Source organism: Aythya marila (assembly GCF_965140915.1).
Source record: "Aythya marila genome assembly, chromosome: 4".
Lineage (NCBI taxonomy): Eukaryota > Metazoa > Chordata > Aves > Anseriformes > Anatidae > Aythya > Aythya marila.
The window spans coordinates 9017590-9045376 of NC_139045.1; the positions used below are offsets into that span (position 1 = coordinate 9017590).

At 43.7% G+C, this 27787-nt stretch overlaps 1 protein-coding gene across 2 annotated transcripts in view; it reads left to right on the forward strand.

Moving 5' to 3' along the window:
* The window catches only part of UNC5C (unc-5 netrin receptor C), a 243023-nt gene extending 215504 nt beyond the window's left edge, over nt 1–27519 (forward strand). The window contains exons 8-17 of one of the 2 annotated variants that reach the window (XM_082759773.1): nt 1324–1380; nt 2864–3055; nt 4326–4670; nt 7263–7350; nt 15755–15923; nt 17620–17853; nt 22761–22910; nt 23243–23407; nt 26102–26280; nt 26511–27519. In XM_082759773.1, the coding sequence (XP_082615899.1) occupies nt 1324–1380; nt 2864–3055; nt 4326–4670; nt 7263–7350; nt 15755–15923; nt 17620–17853; nt 22761–22910; nt 23243–23407; nt 26102–26280; nt 26511–26676 (1745 nt within the window). In that variant the 3' untranslated portion in view covers nt 26677–27519. The remainder of the gene's footprint in view (nt 1–1323; nt 1381–2863; nt 3056–4325; nt 4671–7262; nt 7351–15754; nt 15924–17619; nt 17854–22760; nt 22911–23242; nt 23408–26101; nt 26281–26510) is intronic. The other variant, XM_082759774.1, reaches the window with a different exon arrangement.
* Nucleotides 27520–27787: the final 268 nt, after the last annotated feature.

Sequence of the window (27787 nt, forward strand, 5' to 3'; positions counted from 1 at the left end):
GGAAACTTCGGGGGAAGTTATGTCTATACCTGCAATTGGGATAAGCTGTATCTTCATTAGCAAGCGGTGCAGCCAAGCGGGAGGAGATATATAAAGCACAACATATGCTGAGCACCCAATCTCAGCATTTCTGGGAGATGGGGATTATTGCTCTGGTTTGCCTCTAATGTGGTCATGTGCATTAGGCACACACCAGGAGTCCATTTTCCAGTTTTGTTTCATCTGCAGGAGGCCAAGGCCATACGAGCATCTCGCAGTGCGATGCAAAACATGGGGGAGATGGAAAGGGCAGTAAATTCCCTGCCAAAATACTGAAGGGGAGGGAGAAGGGTACCCTTTGCCTTGCACCCACCCCAATCCCCTCCCTGAGAGCAACCCCCTTGCTTACTTTGGGTTTATCCATTTCCCTTTGCAGCAGGATGGGATTTGCAGCATTTCCCTTGTTCCCAATGCGGATGGAGAGCAGCTGGGAGGTGGTTAACGAGCCTGTCGGACTCTTGTACAAGCTAAGCAGCCCCAGTGTGCCATGCTGTGTGAGCTGCAGAAAGAAAAGGCGAGAGAAGCAATCTCTCTTATTTATCTGTTCCGAAATATAACCGTAAATTGTGTTATCATTTTGTCGATATACAGGGGCTCGCAAAGATTTCAAATAAATAATGTTATGACCCCGGGTGCCTTATTGATTTTTTAATAATTTCAAAGAGAAACCACTCGGTTTCCTGTTTGCTGACAAATTCTTTTCTCCCCGAGGAATTCCCATTGAGCATGTATTAAAGACAGGATAAAATAATTCCAAGGAAATACAGAAAGAGGGCTTTCTGCATGGACTCTGCTCAGCAAATGGGTATTTAACCTCTGACCAGTGACGACAGGTCTCTTTTAGCTCTATTAGATCAACAGCAAGCTACTATAATTAAATAAAAAAACTGTTTAGAGCCTCACCGAACATGTCCTGGGAATTAAAGCATATGGCAGGGATAGGGAAAAAAGACTTTCCGTATGCTAATGACCCTTGATGTCTGAAATAAATTAGATCCATTAGAGTTTATGCTCAATAAAAGAAAGACTTTAAGCACTCCAAAGTTAGTGACTCGAGACCGATTTTGGCTTAGAAATTCAATCTGCCTACTTATTAATTCTTAGTAAGGCTCTGAAGGAGACAGGGGATGCAAAATCATAATTCTGTGCTGTATCAGAATTTTAAAGTGCCATCAGTTTCTTTTCCTTCTTTTTTTAATTAAACCATTTTTCATGCTTCCTTTTTTTGTTCTTCTCATTAATTTGATTTTGTTCCCATTTTTGTTTAATTTCTTTCTTTTTAAGGTTTCATTTATCCTATTTCAACTGAACAGAGAACCCAGAATGAATATGGATTTTCTTGTAAGTTTAATGTTTCATTTTACGTTCCTGGATGCTAATGTGATGCTGTTCCACGGGTCAAGCTTTAGTGTTACACCAGCTCTGTGTGACTAGGCAAAGAGGGACCAATTGGGCAGAGTAAGTGGCAAGCTGCCTGCTTGACAGAGGTAGCAGTGTTTCACTGTCATTGGGTTGACACAGGATGATAACAGCCCTTATGCCCAAGGAAGATGGGAGAAGATAATGTTTCAAAGGCAGAAACTGGAGAGAATGAACCCTCTCTCTTGTTAGCATTTCCTTAGCAATCAGAAGAAATGTGGTAGAGAGATAAATTTCCATTGAGCTGGAACTCAGAGAACTGCTTCATGAACTGCTGGGGATAAAAATCGTGCTTTTTTGAGGCTGGTGCATTGAAAGTCTGATAGGCAGAGGCTGATGATGTTTGATCAGTCCTTTTCAATATTTGCCAGCTCTCACTTATATGGCTGGAGGACAGCCAGTTTTAAATGGCTAAAAGGTGAGGAGCAAATAAATAAATAAATAAATAAGAATGATTCACATGTTTTAATTAACAGAAATAAGGTAGTAAAAAGGTCTGATTTGTTTTTGCCTTTTTTTTTTTTTTTTTTTTCATTATACTATCTCTGCTACTGGGACTCTTCACTGTATAGAAACACATCAAATTTTGATCATGTACTCAGTCCTTCTGGAAAAAAAAATGTCTAGTGGATAATGATGCTAGAGATTAGCCTGGAATTAGTGCTGAAGATACTGTATAAGCAGCTAGTAGAAATATCATAGCCATTTTCTCACAAGACAGCTATAATAAATCTGGGTTCCTTTTGGTAAATTACCACATTATTTCTTGTGCTTGCTTCGGCTTTTATCCAAATATGTATATGTTAATGCCAGTGATGAGAATTTAGAGGTTGATTCTCTGCCTTCCTGGACTTTTTTAAAGGAAAATAGGTATAAGGGAAAATGGCTTGACACATTACAGGTCAGAAAAAACAAACTCAAAGATACATTCTGATATTTCAGGCATTCTCTAAAACTGGATCTTTTTTTTTTTTTTTTCCTCTTCATTAAAATAAATAAGGATTCCAAAGCTGGCAGCCCCACAGCATGATATTTGATGTCAGAAGAACCACTAAATGATAGTACTATGATACTGTGTCACTAAGATGTACTCATTTATTTAATGGATTTAATTTGCTTCATGAAACTAACTCTGTAACGTGTTGTGCTTAGTAGTTCAGTGCCTGGGTACCAGACAGATGAGCAAGCAGATAGGTACAAAGATAGAACACAAGTTTGAGAGAAATCAAAAATAGTTTCCCATCAAAAGGGCATAGACCTGTTATATAGCTTTAGAAATGGCTTTTAAATTAACCTATAAAAAGGTAGTAAATATCTCAGGAAATGAGAATAATAAGAATGTATTTTCTCAAAAGTCCCTGTGAGGACTGCATTGCTCTAAAGTTCCTGGCCTCTCTCCCTCTAGCTGCTCCTGACTCAGATGATGTTGCTCTCTACGTCGGGATCGTCATCGCCGTGATCGTGTGCCTGGCTATTTCTGTGGTTGTGGCCCTCTTCGTCTATCGCAAGAATCACCGTGACTTCGAGTCAGACATTATCGACTCCTCGGCGCTAAACGGAGGATTTCAGCCTGTTAATATCAAGGCTGCAAGGCAAGGTTAGTTGCCGTAGCACTCCATGTTGACCAATTCAGTGATATGCTATGAGAATATGGTCTCTGGGGCTGTATGAATGATATTCGCTAGATGCTTGTTGGCACTTCATAAAGGGAGAAAGATTATATCCATTTGTTTCTGATGGCCAAGTGCTAAAAACCCATGGTGGCCTTTTTCAGGTGTGTCCAAAAACATACAGCAGCGGTACTTAGCTTGTATAGAGAGAAGGTGAATGTGAAAGTGAAACAGACATTTATAAAAATACAGGTCTTGCTCAAATTTAAATCAAAATCAAAGCTATGACAAAAACAAGAGAGACAGGATTCATCACAGGAGTAACACAATACAATAATTCTATCACATCCACCTCCCCTTTGTTTCACTAATAGCCTTTTTTACTGTGCCGTGTCTCCACAGGCATAAATAGTGGTTTAACAAGTACTTTACTTTCAATGGACAATATAGAAGAAGAAGTTCTAGTGGAATACCATTTAATAAAGACCATCTTTATCACATGTGCATAATAGCTTGATGATTTCCACACTTTGGCAGCCAGAAGACAGCCATTCAAATGGGCTGTTTTTTTCAAGACCCCCATTTAAGCGGAAGAGTTCCTCTTTTTTTCTTTTTTTTTTTTTTTTTTCCAATACATGTTTATGAAGAATAAATCAAAGTAAGGGTTACGATGACAAGAGAGTTGCCATACAGAAGGTTAGCAGAAATGTCATTTTCTTTGCTGAGGATAGCAAAGTGTGTGACACAGGTACTAATCCCACACTGGCGGGGAGTCATGGGCACAATGACTTCAAAGCTTTGTTCTCTCTGTTATTTCAGGAATTCTGTCTTTAGGCCAATTAGATAAATTGGTTAGTAATTCTCACTTAGCATTTAAGGAAGGACTATTAGTTAATAAAACTAAATCTACTGAGTATGGAAAACTTCTTGCCTTGAAGTTAGGCATGTTATGCTTGAAATCTGAGCAAATCTGAGTCTGGAAAATAATCCTATTGAAAAACACTTAGAGCAGAAACATGCTGTAATTTTGCATAACAATTAGAGCGCAGAGTGGCTGGGCCAATACAAGCTCTGTGAGATTTCTCAATATAGATGCCTGGAAAAGGAGATGAAGGTCAGTTTACAAGGACTTTGTATATCCTAACCTTTGGTATGAGCAGAACAGAATGAAAAACCAAATCATTAGTAGGAAGAAAGTCGTCAGAACAGAGAAATAATCATAAGCAATATGGTTCTTCTTTCTCATCTCCAATGCAGACCTCCTGGCAGTGCCACCAGACCTCACTTCTGCAGCAGCCATGTACAGGGGTCCTGTTTATGCTTTGCATGATGTCTCTGATAAAATCCCGATGACCAATTCTCCAATCCTGGACCCCCTGCCCAACCTGAAGATTAAGGTCTATAATACCTCTGGTGCAGTCACCCCCCAGGATGACCTCTCTGACTTCTCCTCCAAGCTGTCCCCACAGATTACCCAGTCCCTGCTGGAGAACGAGACCCTGAACATGAAGAATCAGAGCCTTGCTCGGCAAACAGACCCATCGTGCACTGCATTTGGGACCTTCAACTCCTTAGGGGGGCATCTAATAATTCCCAATTCAGGTAAGTGCTAGCCATGTTTTAGGGTTTTAAGTGGAGTTAGCTTTCTTCTACGCCAGAAAAAAAATAAATTAATTAATTAAAATAAAAAACCACAGGGTCACTCCTGGGACTGTGCCTTTTCTTTGTTCAAAACAAACAGATGTTTTTTCCCCCATTCAGATTAACTAAGAAGATTAACTAATATACTTCAAGGATCCTTTCCCCAAAGTCTTGGCTGCCTTTTTAACAAAATTTTGCAGGGCTCTTACCACTTTCTGAGATACGTTAGGCTTCAGTGCTCCCCTGTGTGAAGTGAGATTCAACATCCTTGAACTTTTCCTTTCATGCAGCTCTAGAATGGGGACTACAAGCCAGAAAGCCTCAATCTTGTCATCACACATAAAAAGGACAAATTAATTTAAAAACAAATTGGTTGTTCCACTTCCAATTCATTGCAGACTGTGTGGTATTGCAGTAGGATAGCAGAATGCTAATTTTTGGAAGGCTTTTTTTTTTCCTGCACACATCATACAGTCAAGGAAAATAAGGCCCAAGAGTGTCTTGTCCATATTTCTCTCCTTGTGTTGATTTTTTTTACAACATCAGAATGGAGTTTAATCAAATGCATGACTCAGTGGATTTGGGGGTTATTAAAGCTTCCCTCTTTCCACAGTGGTCAGGAATCCCCCTGTCACTGGTCTGATCCCAGGTAGTATCCCCTTTCTCTGGTGCACTGAGTCCAGGTAGTAGCTTTGTGAGACCACCACTCACATCTACCCAGTGCTGTAGCTGAAGATCTCACAGCTTCCAACTTTACATCCTGTGGTCAGCTCTTGGCCATTTTACTGCACTGTGCCCTGTCTGTTGAGATGGTGCCTAACCCTGTCTCCTGCTCCATTTGCTGGATCTTTTTTTTGTTCATTGATGTTATGGAGAAAGCAAAACATCTAGGTGGCCCAGAACTGATTTGTTCCTTCCAGGATACAGCCCTACTCAGCCCAGGAAGCAGCCAAAAGCGGGCCTTCCTCTTTGAGTATCAATGGAGAAACACTGACATTAAATATAAGAGCCTAAGTGGAAGGTGAATTGCTTAAAGAACTCTAGCACTAACTGCTAAGTAACATTGATAATTCGTGCTATACAATCCTAGATTTCACATTTCTCTAAGCTGCAGCTGAGGGTAGCCATTAATACACAGGTTTCTTATGCCATGGTGGTGCACACTGTCAGCAAAGTCCATTAGTCATATTTAATTCACATATATTAATATCAATTTGTAAGGAAAAAGAAATGCTTGTTTATTGCTGTAATTGCTTCAAAATGATTAAAATAAGCTTTGTAAAATACATCAATCTGTCTACTGCTACTTACTGTGTATGCATCCGTGCTGCTTCTAGACGTATGTATATCCTCCTAGCAGTATGATAAAAGTCCTTCATTTCCCCTGTGCCTGCCCTCTTACAGCTGAGAACAGGCACAGGGGAGGTTGTGACAGCCCTGTAAAGAAACAAGTCAGAAACCTTTCATAGATAACCTCTCTCCTTCAAAATCCGGGTATGGGACTGAGCCATAGTTTATCCCTAGTACATGGGAGGTGTCCAGTATAACCAAAACCTGTGTGCTGAAGAGAAGATACAGGACTGTACAAGGATTTTTTTACTCTTACATGCCTTTATTGGGCACATATGCAAACAATTTGCCTATAGATTTGCATTCAGCTACACGGTCATAGCTGAATTAAGTCTTTGCCAGTGGTTCCCCACCAACCCTCACCTGCACAGACAGCTGGCTGAGCCACATCCAGCAGTGAGAGCCTCTGCTGTGTTTGTCGTGCAAAGACAGGACCCTCTGCTTCCCTGGGATTTCTGCTCGATTTCTGAAATCACAGCAATGTAAGAATGGTGTTTTGTAATCAAACGTGCAGCTTATCAGTGCTGCAAAGGGCACAGAGTGTATTTGCACAGATTTTTTCAAGGTTGGATATCCAAATTTTGAGCCACTCCACAGAAGTAGGCACATTCAGAATACTAAGAAGCCCCATTTTTTCTCCCTTGTAGTCTAATTAGAAGCTGAGCACATTAAAAGACAGGGTGCCAGTTGCAGAGCCCATCTTTCAAGAAACAACTAGTTCTTGTTGCTTCCTGGGACAGACAGTACTCTGCTGCCTTTCTCTCCTGCTTCTAATTAAATAAGAATTGCCTAAGGAGATATGTCCTGTTACAACTGCTGGAAACTTAAGTCAGAGTTGTTCCTTTTCCCATTATTTTACAAGGTAAGAAGCAGTGTAACCGTCTGTCTGATCTTTAAATAAAATAAAAGGGAAGGGAAGAAAATCCTCTTCTCCACTCTATGACTGCAGTGCCAAGACACAACAGGAGCAAGGAGTGACCATCTGATCACAGGCGATGCTGGGGTTGCCTACTTTGTCTCCAGAGTTGCTGAACTCATTTAGAGTCTTTCCGTGAGGCTGGGTGAAAATCTGGCATTGCGGGCTTCATCTTCTGCTTCTTCTGTCGCTCTCTTCACAGGCCCACCTGCGTTTTTCTTTTTTCTTTTTTTTTTCTTTTATTTTCTTTTCTCCATTTTATCTTTTGTGTCTCTTCTGTTCTGCAGGAGTGAGCTTGCTGATCCCAGCGGGGGCCGTTCCCCAGGGGAGAGTCTATGAGATGTATGTGACAGTTCACAGGAAGGAGAGCATGAGGTAAAACGTACTTGCTTGCACATTTATTTGCTCGTGCATTAAGAGAGGGGAAAAGGGTGTGGGGAAAATGTAGTAACTGAAACCCTGTGATAATGTGCTTATGCAAAGCCAACTGTGCTGAAGCTATTTGCTGACCTGGAGGTAAGTGCGAGCAAAGCTGAGGATAAACTTTGCCACAAAACCAGCTCAGACTTTTGCTTTCCTAATGAAGAGCTGCATTCTGCAGCAAGCTCTCAAGCTGGGGAGGGATGCTGAATCAAAGCCAGAAGCAGGAAAATAAGCCAGCATGAGTCTGGCGTAGCAGAGAAGATGTGAGGTAATCTCCTAATAAAGACCTGTGCCACAAAAGGGGCAGGGAGCGGAGAAGCAGGGTGACAAATAGGCTCAGCAGAGGGGCAAGTGCCTGAGCACCTGTCCTGGAAAGCCTCCTCTCCTGCTATAAGAATCTTTATTTTACCATTCACGTGCTTGGCTGGTCTGTGCAGTGATGAGGATGGAGCCAAAAGCGTTTGCTGTCCTCTGCCTCTCCGTGCCCCAGGCACACCACGGCAAGGGCCATGCAGACCCATTATCAGGATGATCCCTGTTCTGCCCACAGACCCCTATCTGTGGCCAGTTTGTATTCCTGATCTTGGTGTCATGCACCAATGGCAGCCTTGGCATTAAAAAAAAAAAAAAAAAAAAGTTTCCAAAAAGACCAAGATACTATTGCAGCAATTTAGGAAAACTTAATGAAGAGGAAGGTGAGATCTTGATCTTCAGAATGGACTTATGTACAAAGGCTGAATGGCAAATGTGAAACTAAGCAATCATTACACGGTACTTTGCCTCCTTCCCCTCCTCATAGATAGATACATTTTTTGGCTCAGCCCTTTAATGGCTTTTATAATGTGCTAAGCCACAGCTGTTTATACACTGCATGATATTGAACACTATTCTTTAGCTTGGTAGTCTCTCACCCATGCTAAAATAATCTGCTTAAGGAAAAAAATAAGTAACACCTTCCCCCTACCCCCCCTGTATTTTTGCATACATTATTCATGGCCTGCTCTTTGAAAACAGATAATTGCAGCTACAGAAAAAAAAAGTGTCTTTGTTCATATCTAATATTGATTGTATTCCTATTACTTTGGGCTGTGTTTTGAAGATGCTTACAAACTACATTGAAAAAGCACTGTTTCCCGGAGAGGGAAAAATAATGAAAATCAGAGGGCTTCCCCTGTTATTCAAATGCCTCCAAATCTCTCTCCTTTAAATATCTAATTCTTCCCCTCCAAAAAAATGTTTCGTTACCAGAAGTTACATGTGCAATTATTTTCTTTCCAGCCAGCTATGGAGGGAATCCCTGCTTCCTGATTCATGCAACTGTAGGCAACCAGCACTGCGTGCTAGCCTGATTTATTGGCTCTGGGGATCATAAAGCCTCCTCTGTGCGCTGTGATAGCTGTTACTCAGCAGGGCACACGCAGAGGGATAGGGGAACCTGTACTGGGGGAAGCGTGGCTGGAGCTGTGCTGGCCACCAACCTGAACGTGTATGTGCAGAAGTACAGAAAGTTGTGAGCCTTCGCTTGAAATGAAGATTTTGGGAAGTGATTTCTTTCCCCAGCAGAGAGCAGAGAGCAGGCTGGCTTGGCCATACAGACAGCAGAGCTCTTCCTATCATGGTGGTCATTGCATCTGGGGTACATGGGACCCAACTGCTTTGGTTTGGGCTTTTTTTGGTGGTCCGTTGTGTTGTTTCTTTTTTTAGGGGGAGAGATAGGGGCAGAGGGTGCTGCTGGGGCTGTTTTGTTTGTTTGCTTGTTTTATTTTGATTTGTTTGTTTGTATTTTATTTTTTTTTTTTATATATATATAATGGTTTTTCAGCTCCTCTCCAGAATACCATGCTTCTCACATTCATGGAAACCAAACACTTCTCATGGCATTTAAATTGGAGCTCATCAGCTATCACCCAGATCACTCTGAACTGAAGATTCACCCCAAAATTACCTAAACACAGTGGGACTGTACCATCCTCCCCTGTTACCTGTTTCCTTTCCCCAGCTGCCCATGGGCAGAAAGTGCTGACTGCACCCAGCACCCAGCCGCAGTGCCCTGCTGCCATGGCACTGGGCTACCAAAACTTTTTTACCTCACTTTCTACAGCAGAGATGCACTTCTGCTCTCATTTCCACCAGTATGGGCCGCAGATGTTGCTCGCTATAATTGGAACCATATGAGTGTTGCAGGTTGGTGTGCAGTGTAAATTCTTTTTTAAATCTGTTACTGCGCTGCCACAGCACTCCAGCAGAGAGTGGTAGCCCACAGTGAGGACTAGCTGCAGATATTTACTTCTGTGGCCAGGCGGTAGCTGGAGTGTGTTCAATAAACCCTGTGAGGGCCTGTATTTATTTTCATGTGCACTGTGTAAATGTGCGTGGATTGAAAAGCCCTGTCGTGCATCGATGTAGTTTGAAAGGGCATGTATAGGACACTATAAGATGTAAGTTATAATCCTCTTGATATACAAACAGCACTGAGGCGAGAATTTGGTCCTCATAGCGTTACCCTAAATAAAACCAATGAAGCAACAGAGAGGCTCACCACTACAGATCACAAGCATATCTCCAGCAATTTAAGATTTAGCTCATACTTTATTCACAGAAATACGAAACAACTTCTGAACAGTCAAGCTGAAACATGGAATCTGTTATCCCTCAGAGCCCTGCAAATTCCCCTTTTCTTTTCCTTCCTTTGTTTTCCTAATCCATTTCCCCCAGTTAGTCTCTGAAACCTGTAGTACAGAAATTTGAACGACTTCGCAACCCAGTAATATCAGTCTTTGTGTTGCCTTGCAGATTGTCTAGGAGAGCTTTCCAGGACACTCTATTTATTCCATTTCACATCCATCAAAGCATGTGAGAGCAGGAGGGTCACCCTAAAAGCATTTTCCTTCCTCAGCGAAATGGGGTTCTGATGGCTTGCAATAGAGGCCGCTTTGAGGCAGTTGTTTTCTCTGTGCATGTTGACGTGCTTATGGTACAGGTTTTTTTTGTGTTTTGTTTTTGTTTTTTTTTTCTTCCTAACCCAGTGCTTCATTGGGCTGTTTTTCCTGCTCCTGCACTGGAAGCTAATCCTCATTCTGCCTGTCAATTGTGGCAGGATGGATTGCAAGCAGCTACTGGGCACTGATCCCTGGCTGGCATGAGAGATTCACGTTGACCTGATGAAAAGGTCCATGAAGTGACTTACAGTGCAGAAAAGGGTCTCTATGTATATATGTTTGCGTTTGTGTACAGACAGATTGATAATTAAAAAATAAATAAATGAGAAGCCTATGTGAATATTTCACAGCTGTCAGGCAGGTTTCTATCTCAAACTCACTGGCTCAAATACAGCCAATAATCTCCACCACTGATGATCAGATGTTCTCTCCCTTAGTCTGGGGAAGTGCCATCAACTTGCAATTTGCAAGACAGGGTTTCTTCCTGAGCTTTAAAATAAACACGTTGTTGTGACCATGACCTGGCAAGAGGCTGTTGCCATGAGCAGATGGAAAGTCTAGGTCTTAGACAACTAAGGATTAAACAGCGAGAGTATAAACCCAAAGACTTCAGGATTTTCCTGACTGTTTCATGTTGAAGAACAAATGTAGCTCTGCACTAAATTAGTGAGCTGTGTGCTTCCTTTGGAAACATCTGGCACTGGTCAGTGCTGTATGGGGTCTGGGTCTTGATGGACCACTGTTTTGATCTCATGTGGCAGCTCCTGTGTTTCCCGCATGAGCCCCTGCCGGGCTCATACAGCTTTAGGTGGAACTGCTCTTGCATACTGTAATCAGAGGCAGGAACTGTACTAAATGTAGCACGGTGAAGGACAGTTCTGTATAATACATGGCGCAGGAGATGATGCAAATGAGGATGGATGTCACCTCATCCAGGAAATGTGACAGCCCTGGAGAACGGAGCATGCAGCTGTCCTGAAGTTCTTGCAGGGAGGCACGTGTATAAATGGTCTGACTTCCAAACCAGCTACCTTAAGAGAGGGAAGGATTGTTTAAGCCTCCTCAGGATCTGGACCAGTGGCTTCACATTGTGTGTGAAGGGCAGACTTCATACTAAGTCACCCAGCTGATCAGTGAGTTTGATCCAAATAGCAACACTGCCTTTTTCACCAGTAAGCACCAAGCTTGGTTAAGTGAAATAAAAGAAATTGAAGTCTTCTGTGTCTGGTTTCACCACCTTCCTTTTGCATCCCAGTTGCACAAAAATAATTGCTTGCAACTCCAGAAGACAATGTCTGCCAATCATTTTAATTGAGACGTTTGAAATAAAAAAGACCAGACCAGCAGCAAAAGGGGAGGAAAATTTCTCAGATCACCTTCCTTCTAAAGGCAGACTTGCAGGAGAACCAGGAGGCCAGTCAAGAATATTAGATCTGAAACTCAAGAGGGAGCATGTGTTAAAAATAAAGTCTCAGCAATGAAAGGAGAAATAAAATGTCTTTCCTCTGACTTTTGGTTAAGCTGTGTGGAAGGGTTGCCATCTGTTGCTGCGAGTTATCCCTCCCTCCCTCCCTGCTCTGCTCTGTGCCTCCTGTTTTCAGGGAGCACGGTCATTGCCTGTAACATTGATGCAAGGTGCCAGGGAGCGCAGCGGAGCCCACTGAGGAGCAGAGATTTCTCTAGTTGTGCTCACATCTGCTGCCTGACAGCTACCTTAATGAAAACGGTCTGGCTCATTACAGGGAGACCGTTTTGAATGAGTAATCCCATTAAAAAACACAAATTTGATTGTGGAAGGGCTGGATACAGTGAATAGAAGTTTGTTCTTTTGTTTTAAATACAAGTTGACTGTTCTTGATGAACAGTGCAAGATAAGGGACAAGGTTTAAAAATATCCGAAGCCCTTTCACTTACTGTTGCTGCCTTTTAATAGCAATGCTAAACAGGGAGTTGAATTTCACTCTCGGTTTGATCTCTGTAAAACAAACGCAGCTCTAATGGCTACAGTGAATTGACTCTGGAGTCATACTAGCACAGCTGGGTGTCCAATCCCATTTAATAAATATTTCTAAAACTACTACAAGCCTAAATTGAAACACACAATGTTTTTTTTGTTTTGTTTTGTTGGTTTTTTGTTTGTTTGTTTTGTTGTTGTTGTTGTTTGTTTGTTTCATTTTGCTTTGTTTTCTGGATAACAGCCTAAAAGTACATTCTGACCCCTGGTTTTAAAGATGTTTGCTCATAGATCTTTCTGCTGTGGAGGAGATGAGTCCCTTGCTCTGTATGGTCCCTTCAGTCAGTGTTTGTGTGATCTTGTAACACAGAAATCACAAGGTTTGGTCACAGCAGGCTCTTGTCTGGGTCAGAATCCTGACTTTGATGGTGCTGCATCACCTGCTCTGGGAGAAGGTAGAAAAATGCTTGTAAAGGATAACCTGTCTTTGGGGAAACTCATTGTTTACAAATCCCATCAATTAGTGCTGGGTTATGCCTCGAAGCAGAAAGATTAATGTCTCCTGTATAATAAATCTTGACTACCGCATCTGTTTGGGGTTTCATTGGCTGTAGGAAGGCATAATCCCTTTGCTTTAAGATGGAAATTAAAAGCAATGAGAAATAAGAGGAGGTCTGTCAAGAGGTTTGGGTCCCTTTCTTCCTGTCAGTTGTCACGAGGTACCTCTCTGCTCTATGCACTGCTGCGTGGTTTCGTTCCTCCAGGTTTCAGGTTTTTATTTCTGAGCTCTCGCTGTAGTCCCTAAACACTCCGCTACCTGCAGTCATCTCAGAGCTGGGTAGGAAAGTGAATAGCAGCTTGGTGTGCTCTGACATACCTCATCCCCTACAACCCCAGAAATCAGATTTACTTTTTGCCACTGTGGCACACAGCAAGATGATACCTGCTGTGGTGCAGCACGTTCAACTGAGAGCTTTTCCATTTTTACTGCTTTGCCTTGCCACTAAATAAAAGCTTTTGGAATTTGTTTCATTCCAGAAGTGAGAGCTGCTGAACAATTAATAGGATTTTATTTCCCACTGATATTTTAATCCTCTCTGGATCTTTTGCATTGCTTCCCGTCTCTCACTGCTACTTGCAATAACTCCTTCTTTATTGACGTCTGCAAATTTAGTGATTGTGCTGCTATTTACATTGTCTTCCGCATTGTGAGGAGAAATCCTGGCCTCACAGTAGTTCTGACTTCAATAGAGCTGAAATCCCACTATTAAATGACACTGACCCTCATTTTGCTCCACTTGAGAGCTTCTCTGCAACTCATTATACCTCAGCTCCTTGCAGCTTTGAAGTGGCTCAGATTACTTGCAGTCCTCAAGCTCAGACTTCGGAGAGCTGAGGTGGGTCAATGTCTGCATGAGGCAGGTGTTGGAGGAGAGACACTGGGACCAGCGGCGTTGCTAACTTGGGAAAAAATACTAAACCCTGCTATTTTTGCATTTCCTTTCTCTGGTTATATCCACTTCCCATCTTCCTCACTAACCATTCAGTCTGGAGTGCCTCCTGGCTTTGTCTTCTGCATCATCATTTAAACTTGTGCTAATCACATATAAAATGTTGCAGAGCAAAATTATGCCCTCCATCAGAGTCCTAAAATTTAACAGCTAACCAAATTTTGTCACGGAGCAGTGACTAAACTTAATTTTACTTTGAGACAACTTTCAGCTGTATGATTTATCAGCGCTCTATTATTTTAATGATCTTTTGGCTTCTTCTTCTTTTTTTTCTTTTTTTTTTCACCTGCATGCATCAGTGCTCAGATTCTTATTGATTTTAACTCATTTTTCACCTAGAAGACATTGTATGAAATTTTTTACAGCAGTCATGATATATTCCCTCCTATATTCTTTTTGACTGCTGGCCTTATAATTCAGTCTGAAAAACTATGATAATTCATATTTTTCCTCACTTCTTCATGGGTCAGTAGTCATTTAGATGAAGCTAGGTTAACCAGATGATCAAGTCTATAGGTTGTCATATCTGTAGCTTTCCAGATGAATATTGTAATTTTCAAAGACGTTTCTCATTAGACTTCATGTTTTTTGAAACTTCTTGATAGACTGTAGGAAAGTGTTCAAACATTTGTTAATACATTAACAGATATAACACATTGTGAGCCATTTTTAAGCTATACATTGCTTCAATAAAAAAAAAAAAAAAAAAAAAAAAAAGGAAAATAGAAAAAAAAAAAAAAAAAGGAAACTGAAAAAGAAGTAATGTTTTAGTCAAAATCTGCCCAACAATTTATTCACTTAGGTCTTGCAAGAGAGTGATTCTAGGTCTTCATAACCTGAATCCAGAGATCCCCATATATACAGCAGGAGCCAAACTGGATGCTCCATATGCTAATGCTTTATTTCTCTTATGTACTGTTTGTTAGGCTAAAACAACCCGTGTGATTCATCATAGCTGGCCAGATTGTTATATTTTAGTTTTTTTGAAAGACAGATACCACAGCTGTTTGTTTCCAGCCCATGGCTTTTCAGAAACAATTGTTAAGTCATTTAGTAAACTCATCAGTTACTTTCCTTTAGGATCCACAGATGCATATCATCTGGATTTACTGATTTGCATGCACTTCAGTTTTTCCATGTTGGACCTTTTTTTTTTTTTTTTTCCTCCAGAATGTTATGAAAATTTCCAACATTTTCATGAACAAGAGGCACTTTTCAAAAAGGCCTTCATCCCACTTTCAAAAAGGATTTTTCAAAAGTTTCTCTTTCATTTTCTGTAGGACTAATGGATTATTCAGTGTGAATTAAGGTGGGCAATATTAGGATATTCTTGTGGATGTACCAGCAATACCCAGAGTAGATGTAATAAACTTGATCTCAACAGAGCTTTCTGTCCTGATTTGTTCTCCTTAACTAAGATTTTTTTTACTCTTTTCTACTGCTACTTTGTTATTCTTTCTTTTTGTCGATGTTATCAATATCCACTCTTGTCTCAACTAATCCCCCTAAAACCAACCCAGATATAAACACAAAGTGTTTGCGCATGCAACTGGACTGAACCCTCAGCCAGAGTGGAAGATGCAAGGTCCCATGGACTGACCCAGATTTCCAAGTGCAGATCACACCCAATACTTTAATCTCCTGTTTGCTGGTTTCTGCATCATGAATTTGTCCTCTCTGTTATTTAGAGAAGCAGCTGATGAGGCACATTCAGCTGTATTTGTCATACACCAGATGTCAGGGTAGTTAAAGTCACTCATGCTTCCTCTGCTTTAAACTCCTCGGCAGTCGGTCTGAGATAGCTCACACGTGCACACAATCATTTACAAACTACTCTGTAAGAGAAGGATTATTTCTTCTTTCTACATACCTTAACTTTACATACCTTAACGTGCCTTTTTGCCCTTTCTCCCCATACCCTTCCCACCTCCACCTTTCCGTCCCACCGTCAGGCCTCCTATAGAAGACAGCCAGACCCTGCTGACGCCGGTGGTGAGCTGTGGGCCCCCAGGAGCGCTGCTAACCCGGCCCGTCGTGTTGACCATGCACCACTGTGCAGAGCCCAACACGGACGACTGGCAGATCCACCTGAAGCACCAGGCTGCACAAGGGCCATGGGAGGTGAGTCTACGGGTCTCTGGCCTGCACCAGCTGTCCAAGATGCCCAATGCCCCTAGAAATGCTTTCTGGGGGCAGTCTCAGTGCCTCCTGCTGTGGTCCATGAAGCATGGCCATCCTGCAGGATTTTGGCACTTGAGCTTTTGGTCTAGGTGGGTTATTAAGCTGAAATCATGGGGAGGGAATGAAGAAAAGAGGCATAATAGAAAATAACAACTGAAAAGCAGTTCTCTTCCCAGGAAGAGAAGAGGCAAAATAGAAAAGAACAACTGAAACTGAAACTCGATTCCAGAAATAAGAAAATATTTTTTACAGAATACTTTCAATCCCCCTAGTTTATAGTCTGTTTGCAAGAAAATGAAAATAGTGCTGCAAATGATCCCCTGCTTCAACACCAGGACATCAACCGGCTTATTAAAATTTATAGGACTTGCTTTTCTCTTCTTTTTTACTCCTAAGATGTTGGTGGAGCACTGCTTTGATTCAGTTCGTGCAGTCAGCCCCAGCCCTGCACCTTGTTAATCTGGGCACTGTTAGGCTTGGTGAGAGCCTCCTGCCAGCAGTGCAGCAGGAGGATGTCTGTCCCAGGGTGGGGTGGCAGAAGGACACCACAACTGGAGCATGAAGCGATGCTCGTTGCAAGGCACAGGCCTGCTCTCCCATCCTGCCTCCTGAAGGACTTGGTTGCTCCTGCGTACCTGCTGCTACCAGTTCGGTCTCACATAATTAATTTGGCAAGGGCACCTTCTCCTACTGGTAGGTTTTGTGAGGGCAGGGAGGCTTTTGAAGGCAGTTGGGCCACCAGCAGCCAAAAGCAGCCTATCCAGCATGGCCTTCGCAGGGCTCTTGCTTTGTCCCCCTGCCCATGGCACCAGCTCTTCCTCACGCTGAGAGAGCTCACGCAGTGAACACAGGTCTGTCTGGCCAAACAATATGCACCCTACCAGCCTGGCTCTTGGCACCACACGTGTGTTCCTTATTTGTGTCTGTGTTACTGGCATCTCTTTCTTTTCTCCTCCGTCCTCCCTGCCCTTGACAGAGAGGTTGTGTCTGGCGCCAGCACTGCAATCAGCACTGCGGCACCTCCTTTTCTGCTCTCCCGAAGGACCAGGCCACCCCTGCAAATGTGACGTGTTCGCCTTCCGAGAGACCAGAGGCACCAAGTTTAATGCCAAATCTCCGCTCTGCTACAGGCTTCAAGGCAGCAGGGATAAAGCAAATGAGATGTGGTGCGTGGTGGCTGTGTAAGAGGTGGCCACTGCTGCCCTTCTGCTCCCGCTCTCTCTCCGAACCACTGGAAGCTCCTTGTGTTGTGTGCAAGACATTGCACGCAGGGTTGAGTGAAGTTGGCAGGAGAGCTGTTTTCTTCTGAGCGCAGGGAGGAGGCTGTTTGCATTCAGGCTTTTTTTCTTCACCCTGCAGTCTCGTCACGGAGGATTATTCTGATGAAGCAGCAGGTGATATTTCATGTAGATGTGGCATTCGGCCATCGTAGAGGTTACTTCGCTTCCTTGAGTTTTTATAACACCTTATTGTCATGCTTAGGAAGTGAAGGGCAGTTTTTTGTTTATATTTATTATCTGATTAATCTAACATGCAGGCAGCAAGGACTTTGAGCATCATACAGGCTTGAAGGGGGTCTCCAAGTAAAGCAACTCTGAGTGGTCATGATCTTTAATGTGGCCTCTTTCTCCCTTAGGATGTGGTGGTAGTCGGGGAAGAAAACTTCACTACCCCATGCTACATCCAGCTGGACCCCGAGGCCTGCCACATCCTGACAGAGACCCTCAGCACGTACGCCTTGGTGGGACAGTCCATCACCAAAGCGGCAGCCAAACGTCTCAAACTGGCCATCTTTGGACCACTGTCCTGCTCGTCGCTGGAGTACAACATCCGCGTCTACTGCCTCGATGACACGCAGGATGCCCTTAAGGTGGTGGTTGCTCTCACGCTCACTTTTCCTCTCTCATCCTAGCAAAGCAGTGACTAGCCCCTCTGCTGCATGTGTTTCTTTTCCACAGATTATTTTTCTGATTAGAAGAAAAGCCTGACAACAAGCTGCTGTTTTACAGTTTAACCCCCGCACACTATAAATTGTCCTTTGCATGGGGATCTGACACACGCCAAACTGTTTTCCACCTGCCAGCATTTTTTCCTTTGTTTACCTGTATCATATCCTGAATCCTAAGATTTTTGCATTATTAAAAGGCCATAAGGTACACCGGGCTTCATTCGTTATTCATGTATTTTTAATGCTAAGTGCCAGCTCCCCAGAGATGGGGAAACATATAAATGCTTCTTTGTAAATAGTTGATAATGATAAAAGAAGCTTCTGGGCTGTTAATCACTGCCTGCTTTCATACTGCTTCATTACACCTTTTCGTGTGCAGTATTTTGTGTTGGGAATTTGCCACTAAAATAAATCGAAGCTGTTGCTTTCTGTAACTGTACACCTTACCCTCACTGCATAATTCTGGCGTTCTCACACACGCGCACACGTACTCCCTCACATACAGATGAGCAGATAGATAAACATACTTGCTATTTCTCTTTATAAATACTTGTATTTATACAGATGGTGTCTATAATAGATGCACTCATAAAATATGTAGCTCCAACTGTACGTGTAAGATTGGAGGTTATTAAAAGGTGTTTGTTTGTGTTTTTTTTTTTCCTTTAAGCATAGCCAGTGTGACTTCCCAAATGTTTCTTTGCAGCAAAACAAGCTCGCTCTAAGCAGAGCCATCCTTGTGCCATGCATGAGTTTGTCATATTAGCGCCGTGTGGGAACTGCTCAGACATAAGCCCCCACAGGCTGCTGGGGAAATGTTCTTGTTTTTCAGTGCACTGGCCTCCATCACTGCAAATGCCACCTTTCCTTTTCATCCCAAATACTGCCCAATCCCAAGGCCCTGCCTGTTCTTTGTTGCGGGGACACTCGGAGCATTTTCTCTATAAATAAGAAATTTTCGTCCCCAAAAGTGGAAAGGATCTTTTGCACCGATCAAGTAGAAATGCTTCGAAAGTCATGAAGGCTTTATGGCTGTGCTCTTCGGACCCTGCGCTGTGTAATATGATTTTCCAGGGGTCCATCCAGCCTGAGGGAATAATAAGTGACTTGGCAGAGCCTTGAACAGATAGTGATTGCAGTCAGAGCTGGGCCAATTGGATTAGGTGTTACTCAAGAGTTGTTGGCTTGTTTCTAATAGACTGCAGGGAACATTGCAGGGTAATGTTAATCCAATTCAGAGAGCAGAAGGGATCAGGAGAGGCGCTGAGTAATATAACTGAAAACCATCTTTCACTTGAGAAACTGCACTGAACGTCTGGGAGAGGAGCTGGCCAATTCTTGGGCTTCAGCTGCAGGTTAAGTGAGCTTGTAATTTGGGGAGGAAAGAGTCACTGAGCAAAGTCGAGTGGCCACTTTTATGCTCGCACCTATCACTTCTTTTTAAGTCTCTTCCTCTTGGCACTTTCACCCCAAGACTGGATGGCCATACACACAAGCTGCTGTACACTGGGTTCAAGGCCAAGATGGCTGGGGTTTGCAGAACAAGCACGAGTACTTCAAAGGGCCAGAGCACCTCTACTGTGAAGAGGGACTGGGGGAGCTGGGGTCGTTCAGCCTGGAGAAGTCTCTGGGGAGACCTTACTCTTCCAGTGCCTAAAGGGGGCCTCCAGGAGAGCTGGGGTGGGACTCTGTCAGGGGGTGCAGGGATAGGAAAAGGGGGAATGTCTTTAAACTGTAAAGAGGGGAGATTTAAATTAGATATAACGAAGAAATTCTTTACTCTGAGGGTGGTGAGGCAGTCAGACAGGCTGCCCAGAGAAGCTGTGGGTGCCCCATCCCTGGAGGTGTTCAAGGCCAGGCTGGATGGGGCTTTGGGCAACCTGGGCTGGTGGGAGGTGTCCCTGCCCATGGCAGGGGGTTGGAATGGGATGGTCTTTAAGGTCCCTTCTAACCCAAACCATTCTGTGATTCTGTGATTCTACTTGCTGGCCATAAAGTGTTTTGAAGCGATAACTTACATTTTTCTGGAAATAAAACGTTTGGGGAAGGTGGAAGTTAAAACCAAATGTAGTAAGCCAGTTCTAGGTGAAAGAGTTGAGCATGCTGACGGTTTTGGCTGGGATGAAGTTCATTTTCTTCATAGCAACCTGTAGGGTGTGGTGTTTTTAGCTGTCTACCAGGCTTAACGGGTGAGGGAGCTGCCTGCACCAGCCAAGCTGCTGACCATGGAGGACAAGGTGTGCAAAGGGGGCTGCCCTGGGCAAGGCAAGGCCAGGGAACGGGAAGCAGTGTGAGATGTTGCTCATCATTATGCAATTATTCTAATAGGCAACTGAATGCATTCTGTTGTTATTTACAGCTAGGAGTGAGCGTGCCATATGCTGAATGGGTCCTAGCAAGCCACCCAAGAAAGACAAGCAGTTGCTGTATATAAAACACTGCATTTATTTCACAGGCTTTACCCTCTGATTGTGCAGAGTAACAGTTCACTGCCGAACCAGTGCAGCCAGGAAGTGTAAATAATGGCTGGGTTATTGTGGGAGAGGCTTGGTTGGTTTGCTGGGGTTGGGAAGCCGGATAGCCCCAGCACTGTGGCCCTGTGGAGACCCAGGCTGTAGACTGTGATGCCCAGATGGGATGCTCACAAAAGTGCTTTTGAGGGAAGAGTGAGGGTGGTGATGTCCCAAAGCACTAGCCTCTTTTGTAAGGCACTCAAAGGGGGATGCTCTAACTAGTTTGTTGTAAACAAATTAATAATGTCATAGCTACAAAGAAATCCTGCTGATTTATTCCCATCTATTTATTCATGCACGGCTTTGAGATTGAGGTGTCTGAGCTGGGTGTGGTGGCTGAGCAGCCAGGCATACCAGGGGTAGGTGAATTATTTAGGCTCTAGCAGGGTGGCTTCCCCCAGCCTGCTTCATGCTGTGCAGTAACAGTTCTCAAAAAAAAAAAAAATAATCCTAACAGACATGTTATCTTCTCTCAGTTACTTAATGCATATTTGTTCTTCTAACAAAGATGCCTTTTTTTGTTGCATGCTTGTGCTCTGTTAATGAGGAAGCTGTTTCCAAATACAGGCTGTGGCTGTGTCAATGCTGCTGTTGAGGGAGCAATGTCCTGTGCAGTTCTCTCTCCCAGGAAGAGCACAGGGCACAAGTCCTGGCTCGCAGGGGAGGCAAGAGGCGATGGGAAGGGTGGCAGGAGCCACCACAGGATGGGATGAGTGATGCTCAGGTCAGCTTTCAGCTCACGAGGGAAATGGAGGTGCCAGCCAAGAGGATGAGCACTGCTCTAAATAAAACACCGTATGGCTCAAGCTCACCAGCAGGTCTTAAGGGCCTTGGGAATGGTGGCGGTGGCTCCAAATTAAACCTGAATTAATTAGCTGAGCAGCATGGGAGAAGCGTGGGCTTCCAGTCAGAGAGGTTACGGTGAACCAGAGTGGCTACTGATGATAGGATACTGACACCAGGCAGCCAGACCTGCGATACTGAGATATTTTTCCCCACGGCAGCACAGCCCCGAGGCCGGCTGCGGGTGGAGAGCGGGAGCCAGCAATTAGCGCACACAGTGCCGCCAGCCTTCTGGTCATTCCATGGAGGTAATTTGGACATAATGAAGATCTACAGTAATCAGATAATTGCTATCGATTGCTCTTTAGACGTCTTGACGAGGTAATTAGGGGGCACTGGAATTGACTCATTGGCGTAACCTTAATCTAAAAGGTTTCCTGATTCTCTCTCTTTGCCTCTAATGGCTGATAAGCAAACATCGTTTTAGCTTTGGGATCTCTCAGGTACCAGGCTCACTGGGGATGTAGGCTTTTCTTTTATGCTAACTAGATGCCAAACGTGATCAAGAGTAGCTTGTCTCACCCTTAGCTAAATCAGAGGCTCCTTTAGTTAGCCTGGGCTAGCATCCCGGTTTTGTGTGCCCGTGTGCTCCTTGCGTGTGTTCACTCTGTATGTGATTGGCTTTGGCTGTGTGAGACTGCTTGTTTGGCTGGCTCTCGTAATTAAATATGACTGAGTTTGGCAGTGTTTGTTTCTAATGAAGCTCATGTAGGTGCCTTTGTACTGGCTCCTTCCATGTGGATTACAATTAGACTGTTTCTCTGTAGACAACGGTCCACTGTGGTCTCATTAGTTAGAGGCATGTCTTTATCTTTAGCTGCAGAAAATGACCAGGCTCTTGGCTTACTAGGTTTTAATTACACAATCAATATCTCGGTAACCTTGAACCTATGTATATGTATGTACAGAATGCTATGTCACCGTGTCTTGCTCTTGTTTTGATGCCATCCCACTCAATGGTGAGTCTCAGAGTAGGCGTCTGTACGGATCTGTCACACAGCAGCTTGCCAGGAGGCTGCCAGTTGCAGGACCAGCAGCATCCACAGGTCCCGTATCAGCAGATCCTATGCAAATAAGAACTTCCTGAAGCAAAATAATAATGCTTTAGATGTCCAGTTTGGTGAGCAATGGAGAAGACGGATATATCTCCATATCCAAACAGTATGCCAAATCTTTCCATTCAATATAATCACATGCAGTTAAGATCGCTGTGCTTTGGACATGACAGGTAACGGTGTGTCTCCAAAAGGAGACAAGGCTGCCTGTACCTCTCCTGGGCTGCTGTTGTGTGATGAGGACAAGGAGATTATCCTTAGATCCACTAGTGCAAGACACAGGGAAATGTAACGCCATGTGCCATCTGCACAGCAACCACAGCAGTCAGACTTGAGGAATCAGCAGACGACTGTTGACATCTTAATGTTGTCCTGACACAACCTGACCACTTTTCTTCTTGTTATTGCCATCCTGCAGGAGGTCCTCCAGCTGGAGCGGCAGATGGGTGGGCAGCTTTTGGAGGAACCCAAAACTTTGCATTTTAAGGGAAGCACCCACAACCTCCGCTTGTCCATCCATGACATTGCCCACTCTCTCTGGAAGAGCAAACTGCTGGCTAAATACCAGGTGAGCATCACAAACGTTGCATCCTAGTGGAGAGGCTTAAAGAAATACAGTGACACATGGTTTAAAAAAACAGTGAGTGTGGACATTTTTTCCCTGGGCCATCTGCAGTGCCAGTAGCATGGAGCTCACGGTCTCCAGTCATACAACATCTGTGCCCTGATCCTGCGAGGTGCCCCACTCCCCTCTTCTCAAGGCCATGTGGGAGCTGAGCCAATCCTCGACTGAAAAGGGATTGTGGAAAATGACACGTCATTTAAGTATCATTAAAAAAGCCTCCTTGACTTTTTTTTTTTTTTAACTTTTTTTTTTTTTTTCCTGCTTTTCTGCTGCAGGAGATTTCTTTTTACCACATCTGGAGCGGGTGCCAGAGGAACCTGCACTGCACCTTCACCCTGGAAAGGTTCAGCCTCAATACCCTGGAGCTGGTCTGCAAACTCTGCGTGCGGCAAGTCGAAGGAGAAGGGCAGATCTTCCAGCTGAACTGCTCCGTGTCAGAGGTAAGAGACATCAGTGTGTATGCATGGGAGGGCTAAGGATATATAGCCCTGCGCATTGCTACCTGGTTTGTACTTCCCATTTTCTTCCCAACTGCTGAGACAAACAGAAGGGGTGGATTAAGCTGTCTCTTTACATCTCCTCCTGCATTTTCCCTGAGTTTATCTCCGTATCCTCTCATCTGGCATGGAACATCTCCCCTCAAGGAGGGAGGCAATGAAGGTCTCCCTGCTAGTCCCCCTTTCTGTGTCTGCGTGGAGGAGCTCTTTGCCTACCACTCCCTAACACCTCTCACAAAGCACTGTGTGGTCCTGGCTCCCGGACAGGGAATACCAGATGGTCTACTTGCAACAGACTTTTCCCCTCAGACTTTGCTACCGCTACAAATCATGGCTATTATCTTTGACAGTTCTTCTTTTGCTGGCTGACATTTTCCAGTAGAAAAATGATCGTAAGTTTTGGAGCATCTTTACCGTAGCTGAAAAATTTTAGCTCCTTGGGGCAGCAGAGCTTAGAGATGAGAGATAGTGATGCATTCAGGTGTGAAGCAGCATCGACTTCAGTGGATGTGCTGGTGGCTTTTGTGCCTGGTTCCTTCTGGGTGCTGCCTTGATTTTGAGGTTACCATCATCCCTTAGCTGCTACTGGGCCAACACAGAGAAACGGAATAGTATTGCATTATAAACTGCCCCAGGGCCCAAAAGCCCATTCACCCTGCTCGAAGGCTGCTCCCTTCTCTTCATAAAGATTTAGTGTTAGGCAAAATGCATTTGGGAATTTAAACCACCTCCCACAGCAAACCTAGATCACATCCTCATCTTTTATCACTTCTGTTTACCTTCCTAATTTATTTTCATCTGTGTCTCCAAATCCCTTTGAAAATGAGTTGCCAGGGGAGATAGCAGAGGAGGCATCCTTACCACCCTGTTGGAGTAGTTCATCCTGCGGCACCAGTACCTCAGTGGCTACGGACTTAGGAAGGGCTGGGAGGTGACAGACAAAAGTTACTGGTGGTTTAGGGCCCCAGCGGTGTGTGTCATTACCCATAACATCTGCTTGGTTATTGGGTGTAAAGCTACATATTCAGCTGGGGACAACACAGCATTAAAGACAGATGGTAAAACAAGTATCATAAACAATTATTGTAATAAGTGCTGCATTGAGGTAATCTCTAATTTAACCTAACAGAGAAGAGAAAAGAACTGAGAGTAACTTTAATGAAATGCAAATACAGACTATAATCATCTTCAGCTGCTTCTGTGTAATAGGGCCTGGTAATACATTCAGGGGAAACGGGATAATATTCTTGTCTTGTGCTGTGATCGCATCCATCAGGGATGAATAGAGGGAGGGAATAACACTGCTGTTATCAAGGCTGTCCATTGCAAAATCGCTCCTTGTGATTGACACCAACTGACATTCCCAAGCCCAAATGAGGACCTAGGGCTGCTAAGGGCTGGTAAGCATGATTGGGTCAACTTCTACAAAATAAATAAATAAATAAATAAAATAAAATAAAATAAAATAAAATAAAATAAAATAAAATAAAATAAAATAAAATAAAATAAAATAAAATAAAATAAAATAAAATAAAATAATAAAATAAAAGCCACAAAATCTCAGCTTGTTTGATGGCAGAAATCACCTGGAAAAGCATTAGGAAACTTAACTGTGGCTCCTCACAGTTTCTTCTGGTGCCTAGGTCACCACTACAGTGTCTCAATGTGTCAGTTGCATGCCGTGGCCAGGAATAAAAAGGGAAGGTGGACTGTCTGTGATGCTAACATCCACCACCCTGTAGCTGCAGCCACTGATCCACCAGCACAGGTGAGTCTAGAGGCAGCTGTGGTGGCATCTGTGTCCTTGTGCCAGCTCCTGGGCAGCCCCTGCTGCTGGAGGAGGAGGAAGAGGACAGCTCATGGCCTGAAATGGCCAGGCCAGCTTGCAAGGCAGGGCATTGCCTGATTTTGAGATGGTTTCAGGTTTTATGGTGCCTTCCCAGAAGCCAGTTTGCCACAAAACAGCCAGACAGCTCAAGGAGGAACAAACAAATTGACATTTAAGGACAAGTATTTTGCTTCCCTCCAGCAGAGGCAGGGACAAAGCTGCTTCCCCTGTTTCTGCCAGCATCACCTCAGGCTGGTCACACTGCAAATGAGAGAAACCGAAAACATAAATAGGAGCTGTGGAAGGAGAGCAAATCACTCCTGCCTCTTTTTCCAGGCTTCTGCCCCAAATAATTAACCAGCTCTCGTTGACCTCTGAGAGGTTATTTTTTCACCCTAGCCAGGAAAGTTCAGTTCTGCCCTGGTGGTAGTAATTTGCTCTGAAACGTGTCAAAGTGCTTGATCTTTATTTCCAGAAAGTGATTAATTAAGCCAGGCACAATGCTGTCTAGCTACAGTAATCTTTGCCCTCAAAAATTAAAATAAAATACAAATCTGCTGTCTACCCTAAGCTGACTATAAATATTTCTCTTTTTCTGCTAACATAGATGCTTGACTGACAGAGTGCCCCTCTAATGCAAGTAAAAGCAATGAGTCTTAGGGGAGACACTTCTGTGATCGTTTCTGCATTCAGCAGCAAAACTGCTGGTGGTTTTTTGTTATTTTTGTTTTGTTTTGGTGTTGTTGGTTTTCGGTGTTGTTGTTTTGGTGTTGTTGTGTGTTTCTTTTTTTCCTTCTTTCCACCCTCAGGAGCCAACTGGCATCGATTACCCCGTCATGGACTCAGCAGGCACCATCACCACGATAGTTGGCCCCAACGCATTCAGCATCCCCCTCCCGATCCGGCAGAAGCTCTGCAGCAGCCTGGACGCGCCCCAGACCAGAGGTCACGACTGGAGGATGCTGGCCCACAAGCTGAAACTGGACAGGTGAGCAGGGTCAAGCTAAACTCCCTTGGAGGCGTGTGCCAGAGAGGCCCCAAAAATGCCACGCGGAGCTGAGTGACAGCAGCTGTACCTACAGGCTGGTCGGAGTGATCCCACAGGGGATGAGCACCTTGACAGTGCTGGGGATGGTCTGAACCTGGATGAACCTGGGTATAAATTCATGCAGCTGAAAAAATAAAAATAAAAACAAGTCTCCTTTGGGCCTCTTACAGGTACCTAAATTATTTTGCTACGAAATCGAGTCCCACCGGGGTGATCCTGGATCTCTGGGAAGCCCAGAATTTCCCCGACGGCAACCTGAGCATGCTGGCGGCAGTTCTGGAAGAAATGGGAAGACATGAAACCGTGGTTTCTCTGGCAGCAGAAGGAAATTACTGATGCAGCCTTGGCGTGAACAGGAAGGACAGACACAGGGAGCGGTAAAGCCCTGTTATTGCAAACGAAAATTGAAATGAAAACCCAGACCAATGAGTTACACAAGAGACATTTCAGAGAAGAAAGCAAGCAAACAAACAGAAAAAAAAATATACAGCCCTGACCTTCACATGTGCTCTCCTTGTACATTATCACAGGATCTAAGAGAAATCATGCAAAGTTGTACCTTGAAAATATAAATCAACCTAATGTTCCTCTTGGCTTGGCTGTACACTGCTTGGTACAGGATTTTACAGTTTCCTAGGAAACGCTTTTTATTGCTATCCAGATATATGGATAAACTTTCTTAACAATCCCAGTTTCTATGGATGTTGTTTACATCAAATTCTGGACAGGGGTAAGGAGACTGTCCATGGCTCTTTATATTTTTTGTTTAAAGCCATTCTAGACAAGGCTGTGGACAGTTGGTTGTGGCTATTTCAGATTATTGGTTTCTGGTGAATTCAGATTTTGGCTACAATTCCACGCATCGATTGTCTCACAATGATCCTCCTGTCATCATTCTGTTTCCTAGACCTACCTTTAAAAAAAAAAAAAAAAAGAAAGAAAAAAAAAAAGAAAAAAATAATCTGTGTTTAAGAGGTGTGCATCTGGAAAGCAGGTACTCTGGGTGCTAAGCAGGAACACATGTACCATTCCCATCCCTCCCCGAGGGAGCCCCACTGAGCTTTTGTGGAAAATGGCTGTAGGGCAGTGGGGACTGTAGGATAGGAGTCAATTTTTCTCAATTCAAAGTGTAACCAGACCCTTTCTACCCCTTTGTGATATGGTGGAGCCAGATATGCAATTCCGAGTAGTTGGGAGGGGGTGGGGGGGTGGGGAAAGAAACCCAGAAAAAATAAAAATAAAAAAGAGCATTTGCTATGATAATTATTTACTAATTAGTATCTAGTGCAAGGATTATAATGATTATTATTATTATTATCATTATTACTTTATTTGTAGTTCTGTCAGCAACAGGATGAGTTGTTCCCATTTTTATTGAGCCTGTTATCCCCTTCCTGAAGGCCTTCTAAGACGCTACAAGACCTCTGTATGCCGTCTGTCCTTCCTT